This window comes from Coregonus clupeaformis, chromosome 13 (genome assembly GCF_020615455.1).
Source record: "Coregonus clupeaformis isolate EN_2021a chromosome 13, ASM2061545v1, whole genome shotgun sequence".
NCBI classification, from domain to species: Eukaryota; Metazoa; Chordata; class Actinopteri; order Salmoniformes; family Salmonidae; genus Coregonus; species Coregonus clupeaformis.
This window is the reverse complement of record NC_059204.1, coordinates 44626121-44652249: the sequence shown is the minus strand read 5'-3', so window position 1 is coordinate 44652249 and position 26129 is coordinate 44626121. Positions and strand designations below refer to the sequence as shown.

The 26129-nt window shown below is 40.4% G+C and overlaps 2 protein-coding genes across 5 annotated transcripts; one reads left to right on the top strand and one right to left on the bottom strand.

Moving 5' to 3' along the window:
- The first annotated feature begins 1546 nt into the window (after nt 1-1546).
- On the top strand, nt 1547-12927 carry LOC121579575 (matrin-3). 4 transcript variants are annotated; one of them, XM_041894295.1, is made up of 21 exons: nt 1547-1659; nt 2475-3031; nt 3155-3216; nt 3319-3357; nt 3461-3561; nt 3671-3714; nt 3833-3949; nt 4446-4571; nt 4655-4819; nt 5020-5138; nt 5226-5736; nt 9737-9830; nt 9977-9996; nt 10118-10246; nt 10480-10602; nt 10747-10875; nt 10963-11090; nt 11366-11480; nt 11742-11895; nt 12206-12327; nt 12657-12927. In XM_041894295.1, exons 2-21 carry the CDS (start codon nt 2507-2509, stop codon nt 12693-12695), a joined length of 2862 nt encoding a protein of 953 aa, XP_041750229.1. In that variant the 5' UTR covers nt 1547-1659; nt 2475-2506; the 3' UTR covers nt 12696-12927. The 4 variants fall into 4 exon arrangements, with proteins under 4 accessions (XP_041750229.1, XP_041750227.1, XP_041750230.1 ...); XM_041894293.1 differs by having other exon boundaries at nt 1548-1659; nt 11366-11492; XM_041894294.1 differs by lacking the exon at nt 1547-1659 and adding an exon at nt 1793-1833 and having other exon boundaries at nt 11366-11492.
- A 3816-nt stretch (nt 12928-16743) lies between these two features.
- Nucleotides 16744-23701, bottom strand: LOC121580250 (transgelin-3). Its single transcript, XM_041895306.2, has 5 exons — nt 23488-23701; nt 22506-22719; nt 22085-22259; nt 17914-18016; nt 16744-17632 (listed from the first exon to the last, which is right to left on the bottom strand). The coding sequence occupies exons 2-5, from the start codon at nt 22683-22685 to the stop codon at nt 17491-17493; spliced, it is 600 nt and encodes a 199-aa protein (XP_041751240.1). The 5' UTR covers nt 22686-22719; nt 23488-23701; the 3' UTR covers nt 16744-17490.
- Between the last annotated feature and the right edge of the window lie 2428 nt (nt 23702-26129).

Sequence of the window (26129 nt, the reverse complement as noted above, 5' to 3'; positions counted from 1 at the left end):
TACACCTGCTCTGTCAGGAGGAATGGGCCAAAATTCACCCAACTTATTGTGGGAAGCTTGTGGAAGGCTACCCAAAACGTTTGACCCAAGTTAAACAATTTAAAGGCAATGCTACCAAATACTAATTGAGTGTATGTAAACTTCTGACCCACTGGGAATGTGATGAAAGAAATAAAAGCTGAAATAAATCATTCTCTCAACTATTATTCTGACATTTCACATTCTTAAAATAAAGTGGTGATCCTAACTGACCTAAAACAGGGAATTTATACTAGGATTAAATGTCAGGAATTGTAAAAAACTGAGTTTAAATGTATTTGGCTAAGGTGTATGTAAACTTCAGACTTCAACTGTATATGGACGAGCAATGTCAGAGCGGCATTGACTAAGCTACAGTAGAATAGTATAGAATACAGTATTTACATATGAGATGAGTAATGCAAGATTTGTAAACATTATTAAAGTGACTAGTGTTCCATTTATTAAAGTGGCCAGTGATTTCTAATCTATGTATATAGGGACAGCCTCTAATGTGCTAGTGAAGGCTATTTAACAGTCTGATGGCCTTGAGATAGAAGCTGTTTTTCAGTCTCTCGGTCCCAGCTTTGATGCACCTGTAATGACCTCGCCTTCTGGATGATAGCGGGGTGAACAGGCAGTGGCTCGGGTGGTTGTTGTCCTTGATTATATTTTTGTCCTTCCTGTGACATCGGGTGCTGTAGGTGTCCTGGAGGGCTGGTAGTTTGCCCCCGGTGATGCGTTGGGCAGACCGCACCACCCGCTGGAGAGCCCCTCTCAAAGCACTTCATGATGACAGAAGTGAGTGCTACGGGTCGACAGTCATTTAGTTCAGTTACATTTGCTTTCTTGGGTACAAATTGCAACCAGCTTTTTATTGCTTGTTTCAAAAATAGCTACATTTTGGAGATTATTTCATTTTCAAATAACCGAAAGTGAGATGTTGTAATCTGAATGAAGGGGAAAAGGCCATTCTTGAACACTGGGTGAGCCATTTTTACTAATCTGCTAGAGAACAAGTTCAGATTTAAATATCGTTTATGTATGAATGAAGCCTTTAGAGACTAGCCCCTTGTTGATTATCCCGTACACATAGATTGTACAGACCCTACTGAGTATTCCCAACCCCACTTTTACATCGGCACATAGAATACATTTTTCTCTATAAACCAATAAGTTATTTATAGGCATTGGGAGCTATGGAGTGGGTGAGTAGAACGTGTCGCTGTTTATTTAGACCAGAGCACCCAATTAAATAACACCATATATTGATTCTACAGAGGCCACTGATTATTCCCAACCACACTTTTACAGAATTGTTTCTCTATATACCAATATGCATTGGGTGCATTTATTTAATTTAGGAAAATGTCTTAAAATCCACATTTAATGCAAATGTCACTTAAATATGGATCATAGTTAATGTTTAGACAATTATTTTTCATATATAATGAATAAATAAATGTTCATGTAATTACGTGGGGGACTTTTATTTTGAAAAGATTCGAAATTCAGTTAAGGGAGTAGCTACTTTTTTAATGTCGCTGACGAGACGCTGGTAGATTGATTAGTTATAAATAAATTTGGCCAGACTGTAGCCACCAAATTTTACGAAATACCTGAAAGGGGACTTCTTAAAAGGTATGTTTTACAGCATTCACAATTTATTTTCCATGTAGCTAGTAGTTGAACCTAATGCATAAATATTCACTCCGAAACGCTGATATCTTGCTATATTTACTAAAAGCTATGCTTAGCTTCTTGCTGGCTAAGTTAGCTTCCTGGCTGTGGACGGCAAGGCAGCATTCTCCAGCGGTGCGTGCAACAAGTTAACAATAATGCCATTAATGCAGTAACGTTATAGCTACATGGTACTTACTTGATAACTCATGTTTTCATTGGGGTGAGAATATATTGTGCTTCGTTTTGCCGAACTGAAGATGCATAGTTAGCTAGTTAACAACAACTGGCTGTTGTTATGAGGAAGGCCCCCGCCGCTGTAGCTAGCTTGCAACTATGTTGCTCTGGGCTGGGAAACTTATTTTTATTTCAATGAGTGACATCAATTGACATCTAATTACTCACAGCAAATGAAGACTAACTAATTATTGAATGATTGAAGATCAGTTTCACAGTTGTGGGAAGGATACTTTCTTCCGAAGGCTCTTCTAAGGCCTACACACGTTTTACCCAACCATTGAGTTAGCTAGACATGTTCATAGGCTGTAGTTCAAGGTTTCTCTAACTCTGTGCACATTTAGGTGTTTGCTGTAGCACTACATTGCTGATTCAAATAATCAACTAAGCATAACGTTTTGATAATTTGAATCAGCTGTGTAGTGTTAAGGCAAAAACCAAAACGTGCATCCCTTGGGGTCCTGAGGACTGAGTTTGGGAAACGCTGCTTTAGTTACATCAGTTGAAATGACGGAACATCGTTTTTTTCCCAATTTCAGAATAAACTTCTCTGTTCCCTGGAGGTTTGAGGATGGAGGACAGTGAGGGTCACAGCTCTGCACACCAAGGATCTGGTGATGGAGTGATGAGCACTATGAATTTATATGCCACTCTGGGGCTCTCTCCAGAAGACGTGGATGCTCTGGCCCAGATTCCAGAGAACGAGATAAGTGTGGAGACGTTGCCTTATCTGATAATGCAACTGAAGGCCAAACGAGCCAAGCAAGAGGGGCAGGGAGAGGCCTCCCCGAAGAGAGACAGCCAGCAGGAGGATACAGATGATGGAGACCGCAGCAAACAGGACAGTCCCCCTGCAGTCCCTCCCCAGTCCAACAGCCATTGTGACACTGACTATAGGAGAGTGGAGATTCACAGTCGACCAGAGCGGACTGAGGCAAGGAGAAATTCCCGTCACACTAGGTCCTCAAGGGGAAAAATATCCGACAGCCAGCAAAAGTTTCCTTTCTCCTATCAAGTGGATGATTTTCATGGAGTTGTGCCCAAGATTTACCCACACACATGCTCTCTATGCTTCTGCATGTTGAATTCTTCTAAGGTAAGCTTTGTTATATTTCAATACTCTTGCAGTTGGACTGTATAGCTATATAATTTTAATCAGAACACTCAACCTTCCATGATGGCATTCATTTTGCTTAATATGAGTTTGCTTTTTTCACAGACATGGAAGGATCATCTCAATGGATTACGCCATGTGGAGGGCTGTCGAGAACTCTTGCGTCTGTAAGTGTTTCCATGCAAAGTGAAACATTTAGAAAATGGACTGATACAGGTCAAAAAATCAATTTTTTTCTTCTTCTTTTTTTTATATATTTTTTTTTACAGATATCCAGATTGGAAAATACGTGATACCGGGAGGGAAATGTGAGGGGCATGAAATGAATCTTTATGTTGAAAATAGGCATGTCATGATTTAAACCATTAGCTGTTCCTCATCTTACTTAGCACTGTTTACATTACCTTCCAGGTCCAACTCCATCCCAAGTAGAGATGCTATTTCACCACCCAGAAAAATGCCACGTCCTGCTATGCCTTACAAGAGACAACATGGCTCAGACCGCGTACGAGGTCATAACCCGAGTCCCGTTCCAAAATCAAGTTTGATCCAGACCAAATAAGGCCCAATTGCAAACCACTTCAAAATAAATACTATCTCCTTTCATGTTTTCATCTTTAGGTGAAGTCTGGTCAGCACCAGAAAGACACCATTTGAAGCCCAAGGTAATTATGTCCCTTTTGTGGCAATGTTTTCTTATAAATAGATAATTTTTAATTGGCTACTTATGATGTTGTTTATTTAAAGCTGCGTGCTTGAATGTGTGATTATGTTTTGCTTTAGGCTGGCACGAAGGTGGTGGTCACAAAATTTCCCCTTGGCTCTGTTGGTGTTGAAGACTTGATGACTTTGGCTAAGCCATTCGGCACAGTTGTAAAACATCTGGTGTTCCCCTGCAAGGTAAATTACACACATTTATATTTGTATTTTTTTTACGGAGGAATAGGCACTCATCTCTTAAAGATGCACTATGCAGAAATCGCTCCGCCATTTCCTGGTTGCTAAAATTCTAATAGTTCGCCTAATTTCAGTTTATGTGACAAATCGAGCAAGTATAGTGTAGAGAATCATTGTGCCATCTAAACCGCTTTTCAATAGCCAGCAATGTTGTCTTTTCAGCTGATTGATGCTGGTGTACAAAACCGAACGTAAAATACTAAACTTAAGCACGGGAAGCATAGAAATAGGGCACATAGAACATATCTACCGCTTCTTAGACTTGCTTTCAATGAGAATTACAGATCTATAACTCATTTCTATGTGAATTTGGTCAGGTCGCCCAAAAAGTTAAATTTTGCAGATTATTATTATTTTTTTAACATTATCTCAACCCAAAAAAAGTTACATCTGTAGTTTAACGTTTATTGGATGATCCAGTGTTGTATTTTTGTTACAGGGATTCCTGGAGTTTGGTTCGCACAAAGAGGCAGTCAATATGGTGAATCACTTCAGTGAAAAGCAAGCGTTCGTGAAGGGAAATAAGTTGATTCTGTACCTGTCACCTATGGTGTGCAGTATACATGTAAGTGCACCTGCCTCTTAAAAGTTTGAGATTCTGTATTCTTAATCACAGAGATCCCAGTATGAGCTTGTTTTTTCCTTTAGCCGCCAAGGTTGGATGAACCACCAGAAAAACGGCAGACCAAACAAGTTACCAATACAGTGGTTTGTTTTTCCCGCCTACCTCCTGGGAAGGAAAGAGAACCAGAGATTCTCGATCTCGCCAAGATGTTTGGGGATGTGCGGCATTCAACATTTTCAGGTGATCAGGTAAGGTTCGCGCAATATGGAATTGAAGTGTGATCAATTCAATTCTGCAAATTTCTCTGGTGATTTCAAATAGAAAACAATAAAAAATTCTAAATAGCATGGGATTGTATGACTAGAATAGATCAATTCAACACCAAAACCTCCATTATGCAGCACCTTCTCTAGCTTTGTCTAATGAATTCTCCCTTATTCATCTGCAGGCCCTGATTGAGATGGTAGATTGGAAAGATGCTGACATTATGGTGAAGTACTACCACTCCAACCCCCTCAAGATCAATGGAAAGAGTGTCAAAGTATTCTTGTCACTGAAGCGCCTGAGGTAAGTAAGAGTCCTTCAACTGGGGCTATGGGACTCATCAGGAAGTTTGTGTCAGGGAAGTTTACCTCAATGGTTTTTGCCTTGTAGAGAAAGTCCTGACTCCACCACATCCAGAAGAGCAGATTCCAGTAAAGGCCGCAGCAGCAGACACAAGAGTGAGGAGACCAGCAAGACCTCAAACTCCACGAACAAAGAGAAACCCAGTACAGGCAAACAACCTACTGAGAAAGTATTGGAACAAGGAGAAGATCAACAAATTACCTCAGAGGAGGTCAAGGAAGTGATCAAGCAGGATATCAAGGAGGAGGACATTGATTTGGAAAACAAAGATCTAGACGAAGAGGGCGTCCAGGTGAAAGCTGAACAAAGCTTGTTAGATGACGAGGTTGGAAGTGGTGTTGATACTAAAAACCCTGCTCCTTCCAAAAGTGCCTCTCTGGTGGCTGATTCTAAAGATAAGGGGGAACCCGAAATCTCAGAACTGTTGGCAGACAATACCTTGGAGGCTTCTGACATAAAGGCTGCCGATGATCCAGCTCTGTGTGATGCTGATGTCTCAATGGAGAACATGATGGAAAAGGAGAGCTTTCATGAAGATGTAAGAAATTCTTGTCATTCATATTTGTGACCGGAACCAACAAAGAAAGGCTTATTGTTCTCATAATTGAAAATACGTTTGTCAAGTAACCAAGATGTGGGTTCCTAGCAATGGGTTCTTAAAGCATGTGTGCTTCAACTCTTCAACTTGGTTGAAGTTCTGGGAGCTTCGCTGAGAATGTAGTTTGGTTGAGATCCTCCACTGATCAGTTGAAACAGATGTGGCCATATTATGCCTAGAACCACTGAAATCTGGCTGAGGTTTCAGTGGCAAATAATTTTTTCCTGAAACTTCAGATTGAACCTCATCAATCTAGACAAACAGTCAAGATGTTTTCTGTGACTCATGTCAGCAGTGGCTGGTTTGAGTCATGGATTGTTGGAATATTGAGTTTGCTTGGTACCATAGCACACTATGTACAGTGCCTTCTGAAAGTATTCATACCCCTTGACTTATTCTAAATTTTGCTGTTAGAGCCTGAATGAAAATTTGATTTCCTCACCCATCTACACACAATACCTGTTATTACAAAGTGAAAACAAATTTATGGAAAAAATTACAGAATTATTCACACCCCTGAGTCAATACATGTTAGAATCACCTTTGGCAGCGATTACAGCTGAGTCTTTCTGGGTGAGTCTAAGAGCTTTTCAGACCTAGATTGTACAATATTTGCACATTTATTCTTGTAAAAATTATTTAAGCTCTGACAAGTTGGTTGTTGATCATTGCTAGACAGACACTTTCAAGTCTTGCCATAGATTTTCAAGCAGATTTACGTAAAACTGTAACTAGGCCACTCAGGAACATTCAATGTCGTCTTGGTAAGCAACTCCAGTGTAGATTTGGCCTTGTGTTTTAGGTTATTGTCCTGCTGAAAGGTGAATTTGTCTGCCAGTGTCTGTTGTAAAGCAGACTGAACCACGTTTTCCTCTAGGATTTTGCCTGGGCTTAGCGCCATTCCGTTTATTTTTATCCCAAAAAAACCTCACGAGTCCTTCACTATGGCAAGCAAACGCATAACGTGATGCGTTCACCACCATGCTTGAAAATATGAAGTGTGGTACTCAGTGATGTGTTGGATTTGCCCCAAACACAACGCTTTGTATTCTTTAGTTCCTTATTGCAACAGGATGTATGTTTTGGAATATTTTTATTTTTATTCCTTTTCACTCTGTCATTTAGGTTAGTATTCTGGAGTAACTACAATGTTGTTGATCCGTCCTCAGTTTTCTCCTATCACAGCCATTAAACTCTGTAACTGCTTTAAAGTCACCATTGGCCTCATGGTGAAATCCCTGAGCAGTTTCCTTCCTCTCTGGCAACTGAGATAGGAAGGATGCCTCTATCTTTGTAGTGGCCTGGGTGTATTGATACACTATCTAAAGTGTAGTTAATAACTAAACCATGCTCAAAGGGATAGTCTCTCTTTTTTGTCATTTTTTTTTACCCATTGGAGCCCTTATTTGCGAGGCATTGGAAAACCTCCCTGGTCTTTGTGGTTGAATCTGTGTTTGAAATTCACCTTACAATTATCTGTATGTGTGGGGTACAGAGATTTGGGAAAATCATGTTAAACGCTATTATTGCACACAGTGTGTCCATGCAACTTACAGTGGGGGAAAAAAGTATTTAGTCAGCCACCAATTGTGCAAGTTCTCCCACTTAAAAAGATGAGAGAGGCCTGTAATTTTCATCATAGGTACACTTCAACTATGACAGACAAATTGAGATTTTTTTCTCTCCAGGAAATCATATTGTAGGATTTTTAATGAATTTATTTGCAAATTATGGTGGAAAATAAGTATTTGGTCACCTACAAACAAGCAATATTTCTGGCTCTCACAGACCTGTAACTTTTTCTTTTAAGAGGCTCCTCTGTCCTCCACTCGTTACCTGTATTAATGGCACCTGTTTGAACTTGTTATCAGTATAAAAGACACCTGTCCACAACCTCAAACAGTCACACTCCAAACTCCACTATGGCCAAGACCAAAGAGCTGTCAAAGGACACCAGAAACAAAATTGTAGACCTGCACCAGGCTGGGAAGACTGAATCTGCAATAGGTAAGCAGCTTGGTTTGAAGAAATCAACTGTGGGAGCAATTATTAGGAAAAGGAAGACATACAAGACCACTGATAATCTCCCTCGATCTGGGGCTCCACGCAAGATCTCACCCCGTGGGGTCAAAATGATCACAAGAACGGTGAGCAAAAATCCCAGAACCACACGGGGGGGACCTAGAGAATGACCTGCAGAGAGCTGGGACCAAAGTAACAAAGCCTATCATCAGTAACACACTACGCCGCCAGGGACTCAAATCCTGCAGTGCCAGACGTGTCCCCCTGCTTAAGCCAGGCCCGTCTGAAGTTTGCTAGAGTGCATTTGGATGATCCAGAAGAGGATTGGGAGAATGGCATATGGTCAGATGAAACCAAAATATAACTTTTTGGTAAAAACTCAACTCCTCGTGTTTGGAGGACAAAGAATGCTGAGTTGCATCCAAAGAACACCATACCTACTGTGAAGCATGGGGGTGGAAACATCATGCTTTGGGGCTGTTTTTCTGCAAAGGGACCAGGACGACTGATCCGTGTAAAGGAAAGAATGAATGGGGCCATTTTGAGTGAAAACCTCCTTCCATCAGCAAGGACATTGAAGATGAAACGTGGCTGGGTCTTTCAGCATGACAATGATCCCAAACACACCGCCCGGGCAACGAAGGAGTGGCTTCGTAAGAAGCATTTCAAGGTCCTGGAGTGGCCTAGCCAGTCTCCAGATCTCAACCCCGTAGAAAATCTTTGGAGGAAGTTGAAAGTCTGTGTTGCCCAGCGACAGCCCCAAAACATCACTGCTCTAGAGGAGATCTGCATGGAGGAATGGGCCAAAATACCAGCAACAGTGTGTGAAAACCTTGTGAAGACTTACAGACAACGTTTGACCTGTGTCATTGCCAACAAAGGGTATATAACAAAGTATTGAGAAACTTTTGTTATTGACCAAATACTTATTTTCCACCATAATTTGCAAATACATTCATAAAAAATCCTACAATGTGATTTTCTGGATTTTTCTTTCTTATTTTGTCTGTCATAGTTGACGTGTACCTATGATGAAAATTACAGGCCTCTCATCTTTTTAAGTGGGAGAACTTGCACAATTGGTGGCTACACTAAATACTTTTTTTCCCCACTGTATGTGACTTGTTAAGCAAATTTTTACTCCTGAACTTATTTAGGCTTGCCATAACAAAAGGGTTGAATACTTATTGGACTTCAAGACATTTCAGCTTTTAATTTTAAATTAATTTGCAAAAACTTCTGAAAACGTAATTCTACTTTGACGTTATGGGGTATTGTTTGACAATGTACATTTTAAATTCAGTCTGTGACAACAATGTTGATAAAGTCAAGGGGTGTGAATACTTTCTGAAGGCACTGTATGTAGGGTATATGATGTGCTCAGGGGTTATTAATTCCATCCGTTTTATGAGTGCCCTACAAATCAGATGGAGATAAGCTTTGAAGGGTCTCCTTTATATTCCATGGTTGAATATCAAAGGTGATCGAGACATCTCTGTACAAGCTCCAATTGTTTCCAGAAAACCTAGACTGTCAGTAGTAATCCAGAACAGGTGCTTAAGCACTCGAAAGTCAGCCAAACATTGTAGATGTATGGATCAGTAGACATGCCTATCTGTTCAGCCCTAACATGGTTAACCTGGACTGACCAAGAGGTTTGAATAACAAATTACAGCTTACAATATCCTTTGTAATAGTGCAGCCACAGAGTTCACTTCCTAGCTTTAAGAGACATGGCTCTATATCATAGTTCAAGACTATTGAATACAGTTTTGCATACTTTTATGTTCAGTGTTTGAGCTGCTTTTGACAGTTTCCAATTGCAACCTCACAAGTATTTGATATGATTCTGGTGCAGCACTGTGGAACTTGAAACTCGTGAATTAACTTATTGATGTTCTGTACTTATTTCCAACAGGACAATATGGATGACATGGATTTCCCTGAGAATATGGATGATTTTGTTACATTGGATGAACTCGACAACAATACTGGAGGGGACACATTGCTGGGTAAGCAATGAATGATGCAAAACATTTATTTATTGGCAGCAAAGGACATAACAATTATTACGGTTTAGCCTGTGTGGATAACACATTAAGAAAATAATCTGCAGATCATCATTTATAGTAATAATTACTTTTGTTTTTATTTGCAGAGTCAAAGGATGCTTCATGGGTTGGTATTCCTCCAAAAACGACAAATTGAGAAACGTCTACTTGGAATGTGTCAAGTGTAGAAGAGTTGTTTTATCCAACGTTATTGATAGTAGGTTGCTCAGTAAAATTGTTTTCTACAGGATGGAAAAGTTGTCCAAATTAGCCCAATTAGAAAGGGCTATGGAAGCGTGGAGGTGGCCCTATTGAAACTGGCAGAGCGGGCAAATGTGAAAGTTGTCAACCATTACATATCCTTCGTCAGACAGGAGGTATGTTCATAGTTATGTTACTTGCAGATATGTTATTTGGGGATCAGTGTGTTTTATTTTGTATGGTACTTATCTAGTTTTCTTTATGGGATGGAAATAATGTTGTCGTAGGTGAATAACAATTTGACATTCACGTATTTTGGCATACAGGAAAGAGTTTTACTCAAACCCTGATTTGTGCAAGCGTTTGCTGTCCTAGTTTTTATGACATTGAGCTTTTTCTATATTTTCAGGCATGGTTAGAGCTTGAAACTACAGAGGAAGTACGTGAAATGGTGAAATTCTACAAAGGCAAAGGACAGTTGTTGCGGAAACGTGTCGATGTTAGCATGTGCTTTTCACTGAAAAAGTTGGAGGTGGGTTTGGTGTCTGCTAAATGGTGTAGTATGCATCTGATGAAAGAATTTAGTTATAAACTCAACTACACACCTAGCATAGTCAATATTTGTAACACAAAGATGCATACTATGTGTAATGTGACTTTGTTTCTGTCAATGTAGAGTCCTAGTGGGAGATCCATCTACATTTGTATGCTTCCACTCCAGAAGTACTCGGACGTCTCTCTGTTACGACTTGCCCAGCCTTTCGGGAAAATCACTGGCTATAATTTGAACTGGCGTCATGGAAAGGTAAAGTTTCACCGGCCCATTTTTTAGGGGGGAGTTTGTTTTTCTATTGATAACGGACTCTCACATGGATTTTTATTCTTCTTTCAGTGTTATATCCAGTTGGAGAGTGTGGAAGCCGCACAGAAGATGGTGAAGTACTTCGAACGTCCACACAAGTTTTACGGTACCCTGTTAAGGGTCAGTTTGTGCAAAAAGGGAGACTCACTAATATACTGGTAAATAATTTTCAATGACCCCTAAGAATATGCAGTAGAGTAGATGGAAATGATAGTTAGACTAAATGGAATTTGAAGAATGCTAGTATCCTATTCAGTCCATGTCCACTGCCAGTTTAATTGATTGGAATCTATTGGAAGAATATACAGCCAATAAAATTATCTGATAAATAATGTTGTGATCTATGGTTAAACTGGACTGTATGAGGGTTGTATCTAAGTACACTTTCATGATGTAGTACTGCATGACATTGTATTCTGCTCTTCTGATCCAGGAAACCACCAGTCAAATATGAGCTGTGGTTGGCCGGTCAGAAAAACAGAAGATCAAGAGATCACCATGGAGATGAAAAGACCAATGGCCAGTCAGCCAAAAGCCCCTCTCCAGAAGTGAAAGAGATGGTTATTTGCTATGTTTTTGTTTCCTTAATTTAAACAAGGTGAAAGGTTGCCTTTTTAGTTAAATGCTAGCTGATTATTTATGTATTTAATTTTGACATGTTCGTGAACAATCCTTTTACAGTTACCGGTTAGTCAAGAAGTAATCAGTCAATGCACTTCGCACAGAGAAGAGTGAAGATATTTCTTGGTGTTGGTCTCAGGCTAATTAGAACAAATGAGTGATAGACATGATTGTGTTTGTATGGCCAGGATGTCCAGAGCCCTGTGTCTGACAGTGAGGGGGTCTGTGGGGACCCTGAGGGTGAGGAAGCCAGTGGTGTGGAAGCTATCCCGGAGGGAGAAGAGGAGGAGGAGGAGAAGCAGGAGGAACCTCTGGGTCCTTATCAACCTGACAACCCTGTTGGTAAGAGGCTGGAGAAAAACAGACTTCTGTTTGTGTGGCTGCCTTTTTTTTAATTATCGAGTGACAGGGATCTAATAAATATATTTTAGTGCCATATCGTCAGAACACAAACATGTTGTGGTCCTCTGTAGCTCAGCTGGTAGAGCACGGCGCTTGTAACGCCAAGGTAGTGGGTTTGATCCCCGGGACCACCCATACACAAAAAAAATGTATGCACGCATGACTGTAAGTCGCTTTGGATAAAAGCGTCTGCTAAATGGCATATTATATATTATATTATTGTGTTTTTTTTCTCTCCTTTTACTTGCAGGGTTAGACTATCTGGTACCAAGGACTGGATTATTCTGCAAGCTGTGCAACATCTTCTACACCAATGAGAAAACAGCCAAATCAGTCCACTGTAGCAGTGAGGAACATTACATGAACCTTAAGGTAATTTTCAACTATGACGAGTCAGTCTTAGGAATCATACTTTGTGGTGTGGCGTATTTGTAAGAAAGTGTAGTTGACCTTGGAGGCCAGAATACATTCTCAACATTCATCGGGTTTCACTGTCAAATGTTAATTCTTAACAATGAATGTGTCGAATATTGATCACTGTCAAGGGAAACCTTGTTTTATTTAAGCTGGTATCACCTATGCTTGTGGAATCTCAACCAAATGGAAAGATACAGGACTTTTTAGGGGATCTGTTTTAGCTTGTGTTATGGGTTAATATTCCATAGATATTGCATTGAAAATGTAAACTTTTATTTTTTTAGGGAAAGATGGATAAAGATAAACAGACCCCGGCTGATTGAGAGGATTGTCGTCCACCTGTAGTCTTCCCAGAGGAAGGCCGTTTTAGTATAAATGTTTGTCTGGTTTGTTTTTAACATTCCATTTTTTTCTGTTACTATTGACATTAGGTTACCCATTTTAAATTAATTAATGCATGCAGCCTAATACGAAATTTAGTCCCATTCTGTGGTTATGAATAGTACCTGGATATAGTTTCCTCTTATTGAATAAACAAATGTTTGACTTCTGGAATTAATTTTGTCACATCTTATGGCTAACATTTACTCTGAACCTACTGACCTTAACATATTTGACAGAGGCCTATGGTTGTTTGTCAATGGTCAACTGTCATTTATCAATGACAAGGACATGTGCACAGGAGCGGCTGGAACTACATCCCAGAATTTGCCATTACCCAGAGAACCATCTGGTGCTTGACTGTGACAGCAGAGATGGCTAAGATCCACCCAGCCTGTGGCAAGGAGCAGTACATCGTTGGAGGAAAGGACAAATGGGGGAGATTGTTTGGTCTAAACCAACATGAAAGATTTACGCCATACAGGCCTAGATGCGTTTGAATGATAAACCAATAGGGGAGAGTTCAGTAAATGTATTCCATAACATTTTACATTTCACACAAACTCTAGGCTATAAAAATGTAAGAGTTGCTCGCACACTCTATATACAAGCTTCCAGTATTGTATTGGGTAAACCACTGTTTTGGCATCACAGGGTAAATTCATGAATGCTTGAACCAGGATATGTAGACAAACAGTGCAATTAGTGCAACCAATGACAATAGTGAAGGGGTGTGTCATAATTTATTAGGGTGATGAGAATGAAAAGAAATGAAACTGTTAAAAGACTAGTTTACAGCTTGTTGAATATATTAGACTATATATATAGCAACATATTTAGATAATGTACAAAGTACTGAACAAAAATATAAACGCAACAATGTCAATGATTTTACAGAGTTACAGTTCATGTAAGGAAATCAGTGAATTGAAAAAAATAAATTAGGCCCTAATCTATGGGTTTCACATGACTGGGCAGGAGCGCAGCCATGAGTGGGTCTGGGAGGGCATAGGCCCACCCACTGGGGAGCAAGGCCCAGCCAATCAGAATTACTGTTTCCCCACAAAAGGGCTTTATTACAGACAGAAATACTTCTCGTTTCATCAGCTGTCCAGGTGGCTGGTCTCAGACGATCCCACAGGTGAAGAAGCCGGATGTGGAGGTCCTGGGCTGGCGTGGTTACACATGGTGTGCGGTTGTGAGGACGTACTGCCAAATTCTCTAAAACGATGTTGGAGGTGGCTTATGGTAGAGAAATTAACAAATTTTCTGGCAGCAGCTCTGGTGGACATTCCTGCAGTCAGCATGCCAATTGCACACTCCCTCAAAACTTGAGACATCTGTGGCGTTGTGTTGTGTGACAAAACTGCATATTTTAGAGTGGCCTTTTATTGTCCCCAGCACAACGTGCACCTGTGTAATGATCATGCTGTTTAATCATGCTGCACCTGTTAGGAGGATGGATTATCTTGGCAAAGGAGAAACGTTCACTAACAAGGATGTTAACAAATGTGTGCCCAAAATTTGAGAGAAATCAGCTTTTTGTGTATAGAAAAATTCTGGGGTCTTATATTCCAGCTCATAAAATATGCGACCAACATTTTACATTTATATTTTTGTTCCGAATATTAGCATAGACATACATTATTTAATTTATTTTCAGATACATATTTAATTGTTTCCATTTCATCTCATCTTTGTTACATGCAATCTTTTGGTTCAACCGTAATGCACAATAAGCATCATCAACAAATCTGTATGTGGAACAAGTTGTGGAAGCATTAATTTACAAAACAGACACACACACCCTACTTTCTAAAATCCTATGGAAGAGATATATCAAGGATGTCTTTGTGCTCTGGGTAGGAAGTCAGCAGGAACTAAATGAATTCCAAACTCTGCTAAATGGGAGCACTAAATATCTCAAATTCATCATGCAGACTGATGAGAGAAAAATAAACTATCTGGACTTATGGATCATTAACGAGAATAATGCATTACACAAAGAGGTATACACAAAGCCCACAGACCGCAACACCCTGCTATGTGTGGACAGTGTGCATCCCCTTCCCCTTAAGAATGGTTTACCATATAAAAGTAATAATAATGAATATGCCATTTAGCAGACGCTTTTATCCAAAGCGACTTACAGTCATGTGTGCATACATTTTTACGTATAGCCAGTTGTGCTTGGTTAAATGCATCTGTGGCCAACAGTCAGATTTTGACAACAATGCTAAGAAAATGACAGACAAATTCAAAATGAGAGGCTAGAAGGACAAAACTCTTGATGATGCAATGATGAAAATAAAAACTCAACCAAAGAAGAAAAATAACACAACAGTCTTTTGCACTAAGTACACCAAGTGTTCGTAGAAAATGAAAGCAATCCTGGAAAAGCACTGGCATATTCTGCAATCAGACAAAATAAATGCACACCTCTTCAAGTAACCCCCACTGGTGGTCTACAAGCCTGGCCACAATATTGGGAACAGCCTATTGAGATCTGACCTGCCCACTCAGACACTCTTGGCACCCATTTTAAATAGGAACTACAAATGTGGCTCATGTGCACAGCGAGACAGCACTACAAAACATATTTTTTCAGACTCCCACACACAGGTCGAAAAATCCCTGTTAGGGGTGTTATCTCATGCGGGACAAAGGGAGTAAAATATCTCATCACCTGTTCATGTGGGAAAGCCTACGTAGGACAAACGAATAGACAATTAAAACAACTCACAGCTGAACAACGCAGCTCAATCAGGTGTAAGAACACTGACTATCCAGTAGCAGCTCACTTCGTTGAAGCTAACCATCTGATCTCCTCCCTCAAATACACAGGTATCGAGCATGTTACTCTACCAAGGAGAGGATGTAACGTCGAGACCCTGCTACTACAGAGGGAGGCCTACTGGATCTCCTATCTAAAAACACTGACCCCTAGTGGTCTGAACATTGACTTTGCCCTCAGGCCGTTTCTATGAACAAGTGTAGTGTATTAAGAATTATGACTTTGCTAATGTTTTTAAGGGGAACCTGAGAGGCTGTTTATTCAGTGTTAGAGGGAGTAGTTTTAGAGTGACACCATAGAACAGACAGAGTCTGATTGGACAGTAGAGGGAGCCACCCATATTTTGGGAAAGATTATAAGTACTGGATGGGAACAAAGAAGGTCAGAGCAGCAGACATATTCTTTTCGGACACTGCTCTCCGGATGCTATATACATCTGTAAACTTATGCTGAAATCTTGTGATATGAATAAAACTTATGATCAAAGCTCAGTATAAGCGGACTCCTTTGTTACAGCATAATTAGCCACACTAACTCGACACTACACAAGTCTCCGTTTTTATGAACAAGTCTACTAAATGAACATATTCTTTCAACAACTTATCAGCGTGCACACAAGATGTTCCCTTTGTTGATGATGCTGATTGTGCATTACGGTTGAACCAAAAGATGACATGTAACAAAGATTAAATGAAAGAAACAATTAAATATGTATATGAAATGTAGTTCAATAATAATGTATGTTGATGCTAATACTAAATGTATGTATAATATCTAATTACGTTGCAATATAACAATAGCGCACTCGAGGTTGGTGGCACCTTAATTGGGGAGGATGGGCTCGTGGTAATGGCTGGAGCGGAATTAGTGGAAAGGTATCAAACACAACATGGTTTCTATGTGTTTGATGCCATTCCATTAGCGCCGTTCCAGCCATTATTATGAGCCGTCCTCCCCTCAGTAGCCTCCACTGCAATAGCCATATAATTTATATTCAACATGTTGTAAACTATTGTCTTTTAACAGTTAAATTTTTGTAAATTCTCATCACCCTAATAATTATGACACACCCCTCACTATTGTCATTGGTTGCATTAATTGCACTTTGTCTACATAACCTGGTTCAAGCATTCATGACATTACACTGAAGAAGGCACAGTGATGACAAAATGTTGGTGCTTTACCCAATAAATTACTGGGAGCTTGTATATAGAGTGTGCAACTCTATTTATATTTATAGCCTAGAGTTAACTCGTCATTAGTCAGCACCTCTACCAACTTTTTGGGGTGTGCGCCAGCTCATGTTTTTTATTAGACATTTCATACAGTACTCATACATCTGGGTACATTAAGTAACATAAATGAAACAAGAAAAAAATACATATAATTTAAGTACTTTAACAAGTATTTAACTTAACATTCAATACTGAACATGAACATTTTTCATAAAGAAATCATGCAACGAAGGTAGTTCTATAAAAAGAAAAATGGCTGTAGTGCGTTGCATTCACATTCCACAGTGTAGTAAAGAATAAGACTAGTGGTGCTGTAAATTACCTGAATAAAGAATATTGTAATTTAATACTATCGTGACTATCATTACAATGACTTTTCAAAATAACATTTCTTCTTGGACAATTGCACAGTTGCTGTCATGTCACAATCGTGTTGACAGAAACCTTGAACACCCGTCTGATGCGCAAACAACATCCACTCCGACAGAAATGACACACCTGACTGTGTAACTGAGTGAAGAAGAGCCACTGTGAGCTCACACAAAGGCTTATTGAAGGACATCATCTGTAATGCCCTGTAATAGTGCTCTTTTCAGTATGAGGTTACATCTAGGGCCCCTATAGCGAGATCATCAGGGAAACTTCACGCTGCCACTGAACTAATGAGAGAGCAACTTTGGATTCATTTAGGGGAGCCAAATGACATTTTTACATTATCTGGCGTGGCATGCCGTACCCCCTCATGCCAGACTGAGACGCCCCCGAGTTTCCGCCCATCTGCATGCCAATCAGTCTGCGGCCTTGACGCAACTGCTCCTCAGAAAAATCCCGCCGGTTTCCCTGAGCTTTCCTGAAAGCACAGGAGACAAAACTGTTGAATTACCTGCTGTGATGGATGTTTGTACAGGAGATTCAAACTGATACAAGTCAGATAGGAAAGCCTACACCTACAGCAATGAAACGTAAACAAACCGATACATAAACAGACAGGTGAGAGGGGGGATGGGTCAAGTCATACGACTCATTGTAAATAGTTCTTTTTGGAGTGGTATGTAATAAAGAAATGGACATACAGTATCATTGCTGTTTTGTACAACTCATTACAAACAGCTAACGTGATTGGTTCCTCACCTATGAAACCAATCAGGTTCACCACGATATTGACCATCATCCGTTGTGAGTGCCATACTGCCAAGTGCCGACAAGGTCCTTTGCACGGCAGCCATATCCTTCCCTGTAGTCACGCAAAATACCAGACAGACATTTCAATACCATATTTGGCTTTAGTAGGTCAAATCAAAGTCTATTGGTCGCGTACACAGATTTGCAGATGTTATCGCAGGTGCAGCAAAATGCTTGTGTTTGTACCTCCAATGGTGCAATAATACCTAGCAATAAAAAACAAACAATGCATACATTATCCAGAAAAATAAAATTAAGAAATATCAGAACAAGCATTGTCAGAGACCAGAATATAAATATATATATACATATCATTTATATAAATACATATATATATATACACTACCAGTCAAAAGTTGGGACACACCTACTCATTCAAGGGTTTTTCTTTATTTTTTACCGTTGTAGAATAATAGTGAAGACATCAAAACTATGAAAATAGTAAAAATAAAGAAAAACCCTTGAATGTGTGTCCAAACTTTTAACTGGTACTGTATATATATATAATTCGGAAAGTATTCAGACCCCTTAACTTTTTCCACATTTTGTTACATTGCAGCCTTATCGGTGTCCCGTATACGGGACGGTTGAGATAACGTGCGCTAATGTGATTAGCATGACTGTTGTAAGTAACAGCAAACTTTCCAGGACAAGCTTAAATTCTTGTGAATCTAACTGCACTGTCCAATTTACAGTGGCTATTACAGTGAAAAAAATACCATGCTATTGTTTGAGGAGAGTGCACAACAAAAAAAAACGTATCACGGCAACTGGTTTGATACATTCACCTCTGAAGGTAAATCATGTACTTACATTCAGTAATCTTGCTCTGATTTGTCATCCTAACGGTCCTAGAGATAAAATGTAGCATAGTTTTGTTCGATAAAATCCATTTTTATATTCAAAAATATTCTACAGTTTGAACCTCTGCTGTCTCTGGCTCCACACCCACCCCGCCCGGCCATCTAGATGTGTGAAAGTTAGTGTATAAGCTAATGATCCATCATGTATGACATTCCTGGGAATGTGTAAACTTACATTTTGTATTACCATATAATTTTTGTATGTTCTCTATAGTTATGTACTTGAAAATGTATCAACTGACCAATTCTGCACACTTGGGCAGACTTCATTCAAAATAGTCTGATATTGGGCTCCCGAGTGGCGCAGTGGTCTAAGGCACTGCATCTCAGTGCTTGAGGCGTCACTACAGACTCCCTGGTTGTCCGGGTTTGGCCGGTGTAGGCCGTCATTGTAAATAGGAATTTGTTCTTAACTGGCTTGCCTAGTTAAATAAAGGTAAAATAAAATAAAAAAATAAATTGCAACGTTTCACTGGATCAATCTGAAACTTTGCACACACTGCTGCTTTCTAGTGGACAAAATCTAAATTGCGCCTAAACTGCAATATTATATTGTGGCCTTTCTCTTGCATTTCAAAGATGCTGTAAACATTTATATTTAGAAAACACATGTTTTTTGGTTTGTATTATATTTTACCAGATCTTATGTGTTATACATTAATTTCAAATTTCCACAAACTTCAAAGTTTTTCCTTTCAAATGGTATCAAGAATAGGCATATCCTTGCTTCAGGTCCTGAGCTACAGGCAGTTAGATTTGGATATATCATTTCAGATGAAAATGGAAAAAAAGGGTTAAATGTTTTTTTCCCCCTACACACAATACCCATTAATGACAAAGCAAAAAGGTTTTTATACATTTTTCAAATGTATAACAAATAAAAACTGAAATATCACATTTACATAGGCATTCAGACCCTTTACTCAGTCCTTTGTTGAAGCACCTTTGGCAGCGATTACATCCTCAAGTCTTTTTGGGCATGATGCTACAAGCTTGGCACACCTCTATTTGGGGAGTTTTTCCCATTCTTCACTACAGATCCTCTCAAGCTCTGTCAGGTTGGATGGCGTGCGTTGCTGCACAGCTATTTTCAGGTCTCTCCAGAGATGTTTGATCGGGTTCAAGTCCTGGCTCTGGCTGGGCCACTCAAGGACATTCAGAGACTTGTCCCGAAGCCACTCCTGCGTTGTCTTGGCTGTGTGCTTAGTGTCGTTGTCCCATTGGAAAGTGAACCTTTGCTCCAGTCTGAGGTCCTGAGCGCTCTGGAGCAGGTTTTCATCAAGGATCTCTCTGTACTTTGCTCCATTAATCTTTCCCTCGATCCTGACTAGTCTCCCAGTCCCTGCCGCTGAAAAACATCCCCACAGCATGATGCTGCCACCACCATGCTTCACCGTAGGGATGGTATTAGCCAGATGATGAGCGGTGCCTGGTTTCCTCTAGATGTGATGCTTGGCATTTAGGCCAAAGAGTTCAATCTTGGTTTCATCAGACCAGAGAATCTTGTTTCTCATGGTCTAAGAGTCCTTTGGTGCCTTTTGGCAAACTCAAGCGGGCTGTCATGTGCCTTTTACTGAGGAGTGGCTTCCGTCTGGCCACTCTCCCATAAAAGTCTGATTGGTGGAGTGCTGCAGAGATGGTTGTCCTTCTGGAAGGTTCTCCCATTTCCACAGAGGAATTCTGGAGCTCTGTCAGAGTGACCATCGGGTTCTTGGTCATCTCCCTGACCAAGGCCCTTCTCCCACGATTGCTCAGTTTGGCCAGGCAGCCAGCTCTAGGAAGAGTCTTGGTGGTTCAAAACTTATTCCATTTAAGAATGATGGAGGCCACTGTGTTCTTGGGGACATTCAATGCTGCAGACATTTTTTGGTACCCTTCCCCAGATCTGTGCCTCGACACAATCCTGTCTCAGAGCTCTACGGACAATTCCCTGACCTCATGGCTTTGTTTTTGCTCTGACATGCATTGTCAACTGTGGTACCTTATATAGACAGGTATGTGCCTTTCCAAATCATGTCCAATCAATTGAATTTACCACAGGTGGACTCCAATCAAGTTATAGAAACATCTCAAAGATGATCAATGGAAACAGGATGCAACTGAGCTCAATTTCGAGTCTCATAGCAAAGGGTCTGAATACTTATGTAAATAAGGCATTCTGTTTTATATTTTTTGGCTAAAAATCTAAAAATCTGTTTTCCCTTTGTCACTATGGGGTATTGTGTGTAGATTGATGAGGGGAAAAATTATTTAATCCATTATAGAATAAGGCTGTAACGTAACAAAATGTGGAAAAAAGTGAAGGGAATACTTTCCGAATGCACTGTTTATAATGGTGTCTATACACTGTATGGACAGTATATGAATAGAAAAGGTGTGTACAGCAGTAGTTATAGAATACTAGAATACAGTATATACATATGAAGTAGGTAAAACAGTATGTAAACATGATTAAAGTGACCAGTGTTCAATGACTATGGACATACGGCAGCAGTCTCTAATGTGCAGGGTAGATTACCGGGTGTTAGCCGGCTAGTAAGAGTGACTAAGGTTCAGGGCAGGGTACTGGGTGGAGGCCGGCTAGTGGTGACTGTTTAACAGTCTGATGGCCTGGAGATAGAAGCTGTTTTCTCAGTCTTTCATCACAGCTTTGATGCACCTGAAGTGTCTCCGCCTTCTAGATAGATGGTAGAAGGGTGAAAAGGCAGTGGCTCGGGTGGCTGAGGTCCTTGATGATCTTCTTGGCCTTCCTTTGACACTGGGTGCTGTAGATGTCCTGGAGGGCAGGCAGTGTGCCCCCGGTGATGCGTTGGGCTGACCGCATCACCCTCATCTGTAGAAGTTTGTGAGGGTCTTAGTGGCCAAGACAAATTTCTTCATTCTCCTGAGGTTGAAGAAGCGCTGTTGAGCTTTCTTCACCACGCTGTCTGTGTGAAGGGACCATTTCAGGTCTTCAGTGATGTGCACGCCGAGGAACTTGCAGCTTTTGACCCTCTCCACTGCGGCTCTGTCGATGTGGATGGGGGAGTGCTCTCTCTGCGGTCTCCTGTAGTCCATGTTGTTCCCTCATTGGTTATAATAAAAATTAGTTTTTGTAGAAAATAAATGTATGATTTGACAAAGTAAGTTATTTTATATTGAAAGGCTATATTCACATACATGGCACATACCTGAAGTTATCTATCATAAGGACTAACCGGTTGCTGCATGTGAGTGTATGGTGGAGTGGAGTCACTACTGTATTAGAAGAGCTGTACCTTCCCATAGGTCCACGGTCTGGAAAAGGTCCCCGGTGATCACCCCATAAGCTTCAGCTGCCTGCAGGAACTGTGAGATCTTCTCCATCTGCTTGAAGACCATCTTTGTCTCTGGGATCTTCTTTATGGGCTCTTGACCAGGGGGATAGAGGCTGTTAATGAGCCTACAAAGAATCTGCAACGAGAGATGAAATAATGGAATGACAGAATACAACCGGCCTACACCCACCTAGCATTAGGGGTGGCAGTGGTTGGACCAGGAGAAGAAACCCCATAATAGCAAAGGCTATCAAATATGGCCTATTATGACCATGGTGAATTAGAGTCTGAGATGATCTGTATATGTGTTTTAAGAGTTAGGTTTAGAATAATGAAGACATGCATAAGGTTACGTCAACCAGAGTTTGTGTCAGAGACTCACTGTTCCATCCTTGAGCCAGCTCTGGAAGTTTAGTCTCCCAGGCTCTGGTCGTTCTATGTCCCCCCCAACCTGCAAGATGATCCAGTCCACCAGTCTGGCCTCCAGGTCCAGAGTATACTTCTGGTCTATCTTCTCCTGAACCTCCCTACTCAGCCCGTAACTGGGTCCTCTGTTAGCCATGGCTTCCGGAATTAGAGCTCTTCCAAGAGAGTGACTGCAAGGTGAAGGGTGCAATTTAACAAATATAAAATCTCTCCAACCCTTCTGTAAAATTAGAAGGAAAATCACTTATTGTGCGTAAATTAAGACATAACATTTGAACTGCAGTCTAGTAATTTGAGGATGTGTGTCACTGGAGCCATACACTATTTCACTGCTCTCTGTTTATTATTTGTATTAATAAATAATGCACTCTATTGCAGCTCACACAGAAGTCCGCCCTGGGCTTTCATTTCTGATGTCATGTGTATATTTAGATACGGGCATCTGTGAGCTTCAAGGATACGCAGTCATAAAGTTCAACAATTTTCTTAATATATTCGGACACCTCTAGTTTCACATTGAAATCTCCATAATTACATTTATGTTTTAACCGTGTGATACTTCTCTCGAAAAAAAAATCGAGGGAAATATGATCGAATTTTAAGATAGGCTTAGTAGTCCTCCTGTGATGCGCGCGTTGTCACTCTCCACTGGATGGCATCCAGGGATTGATTTATAAAACGCCATAATATACTTGCTTGCATAGGCTAAATAAAAAGACAAATGGATCAGCCAAAAAATAAGTCCCTCTCGAACTATCGAGTTAAGGAAATAACGTAGGCAAAACGGCCTGGATTAACTCCCTCCAGGGAAAAGACTGCTAGTGTAAGTGCTTGCAATATGAAATAATTTATTATAGCGTTCGCAATACATCTAGGCACATTCGGAATGTCAGTCTCCGTCTAGGCACATCATTTTCCCATTTCATTCGTTTACTTACGAATTTTCAATTGATGTATGGTCTGCTTCGTTCCGTTCCTGGTCGTTTGTCCCGCTCTGCAGTCACATGCTGTTAAAAATGGACATCTTGAGGAATGCAGTACCAACCTCAGCATCCGTACTCAGCATCCGTTCTCGGACTGGCTACAGCTTTCAGTGCCACGAGAGTCAATTGATGCCTCTGATAGGGGATGTAGCATACTATCGGGATGAATTCATGGCCAAATGGGAGAAACGTCAATATCCAGTGATAATGTCCAGGAATGGTTACTATAGGACTTTACCCTTCAAATAGTTTACTGGGAGTTCATTCCAATTATTTAATTAATATAATGTATCATTACATTTGCATGATTTGTAGATAGGCCCTTCTTTACCCATTCATTTGACTATGGTTGATATTTGTGTGCTTTCTCTTTATTGATTAATCAATGGATCAGTTGTTTTATTCACAAGGCATTTGAATCAAGGCATACAGTGCCTTCAGAAAGTATTCACAAATTGTTTTGTGTTACAGCCTGAATTGTAATTGGATTAAATTGAGATTTTGTGTCACTGGCCTACACACAATACCTCATGTCAAAAGTACAACGATACAGGCATCCTTCCTAACTCAGTTGCCGGAAACCACTCAGGGATTTCACTATGAGGACAATGGTGACTTTAAAACAGTTAAGAGTTTAATGGCTGTGATAGGAGAAAACTGAGGATGGATCAATAACATTGTAGTTACTCCATAATACTAACCTAAATGACAAAGTGAAAAGGAAGCCTGTACAGAATAAAAATATTCCAAAACATGCATCCTGTTTGCAATAAGGCACTAAAGTAAAACTGTAATAAACATGGCAAAGAAATTATCTTTATGTCCAGAATAGAAAGCGTTATGTTTGGGTCATATTCAACATAAGACATCACTACCACTCCTCATATTTTCAAGCATGGCAGTGGCTGCATCATGTTATGGGTATGCTTGTCATCGGCAAGGACTAGGGAGCTTTTTAGGATAAAAAGAAACGGAATGGAGCTAAGCACATGCAAAATCCTAGAGGAAAACCTGGTTCAGTCTGCTTTCCAGACAGACACTGGGAGACAAATTCACCTTTCAGCAAGACAATAACCTAAAACAAGGCCAAATATACACTGGAGTTGCTTACCAAGATGACATTGAATGTTTCCGAGAGGCCTGGTTACAGTTTTGACTTAATTCTGCTTGGAAATCTATGGCAGGAGTTGAAAATGCCTGTCTAGCAATGATCAACCACCAACATGACAGAGTTTGAAGAATAATGTGGAAATATTGTACAATCCAGGTGGGCAACGCTCTTCGAGACTAAGCCAGAAAGACTCATAGCTGTAATCGCTGTCAAAGGTGATTCTAACATGTATTGAGTCAGGGGGTTAAATACTTGTGTAATCAAGATTTGTTTCTTTTTTTGTTCGAATTTTTCTTCCACTTTGACAGAGTATTTTGTGTAATCATTGACAAATAAAATGACAATTAAATCAATTTTAATCTCACCTTGTAACACAAAACGTGGAAAAAGTCAAGGGGTGTGAACACATTCTGAAGGCACTGCATGTCAAGCAAGTAGGCTTACACCTCAACTAAACCCAGATTATTATTCATATAAAATAGTTTATTCTTAAATGCATTTCACAAAGTTACAGTTGCCTATGTTATATGAAACATGTCTATGCAAAAACGAATCATGCATGTGCAAAAATGTTATATGCTTTTTCCTTTTTTAAATGTTTATTTGGACAGAATAAAAAGGATAATACATAGTTAATGCCTTGTGCAATCACGCTCTTACATCAAGGACAGCACCGTAGAGAAAGCACATTTAGATACAGTGAGGGAAATAAGTATTTGACCCCTCTGCAAAACATGACTTAGTGGCAAAACCCTTGTTGGCAATCACAGAGGTCAGATGTTTCTTGTAGTTGGCCACCAGGTTTGCACACATCTCAGGAGGGATTTTGTTCCACTCCTCTTTGCAGATCTTCTCCAAGTCATTAAGGTTTCGAGGCTGACGTTTGGCAACTCGAACCTTCATCTCCCTCCACAGATTTTCTATGGGATTAAGGTCTGGAGACTGGCTAGGCCCCTCCAGGACCTTAATGTGTTTCTTCTTGAGCCACTCCTTTGTTGCCTTGGCCATGTGATTTGAGTCATTGTCATGCTGGAATACCCATCCACAACTCATTTTCAATGCCCTGGCTGAGGGAAGGAGGTTCTCACCCAAGATTTGATGGTACATGGCCCCGTCCATCGTCTCTTTGATGCGGTGAGGTTGTCCTGTCCCCTTAGCAGAAAAACACCCCCAAAGCATAATGTTTCCACCTCCATGTTTGACGGTGGGGATGGTGTTCTTGGGGTCATAGGCAGCATTCCTCCTCCTCCAAACACGGCGAGTTGAGTTGATGCCAAAGAGCTCGATTTTGGTCTCATCTGACCACAACACTTTCACCCAGTTCTCCTCTGAATCATTCAGATGTTCATTGGCAAACTTCAGACGGCCCTGTATATGTGCTTTCTTGAGCAGGGGGAACTTGCGGGCGCTGCAGGATTCAGTCCTTCACGGCGTAGTGTGTTACCAATTGTTTTCTTGGTGACTATGGTCCCAGCTGCCTTGAGAA

What these genes read in the sequence shown, in the direction of transcription:
- LOC121579575 (XM_041894293.1), top strand. Translation starts at nt 2,507, where the DNA reads ATGGAGGACAGTGAGGGTCACAGCTCTGCACACCAAGGATCTGGTGAT. An exon ending in AGTCAAAGGATGCTTCATGG is followed by an intron (nt 9,997 to 10,117) that starts GTTGGTATTCCT and finishes TGTTTTCTACAG; the next exon opens with GATGGAAAAGTTGTCCAAAT. An exon ending in TGAACTGGCGTCATGGAAAG is followed by an intron (nt 10,876 to 10,962) that starts GTAAAGTTTCAC and finishes TTCTTCTTTCAG; the next exon opens with TGTTATATCCAGTTGGAGAG.
- LOC121580250 (XM_041895306.2), bottom strand. Translation starts at nt 22,685, where the DNA reads ATGGCTAACAGAGGACCCAGTTACGGGCTGAGTAGGGAGGTTCAGGAG. An exon ending in GACCGTGGACCTATGGGAAG is followed by an intron (nt 18,017 to 22,084) that starts GTACAGCTCTTC and finishes GCGTGACTACAG; the next exon opens with GGAAGGATATGGCTGCCGTG. An exon ending in GAACCTGATTGGTTTCATAG is followed by an intron (nt 17,633 to 17,913) that starts GTGAGGAACCAA and finishes CTGTGCTTTCAG; the next exon opens with GAAAGCTCAGGGAAACCGGC.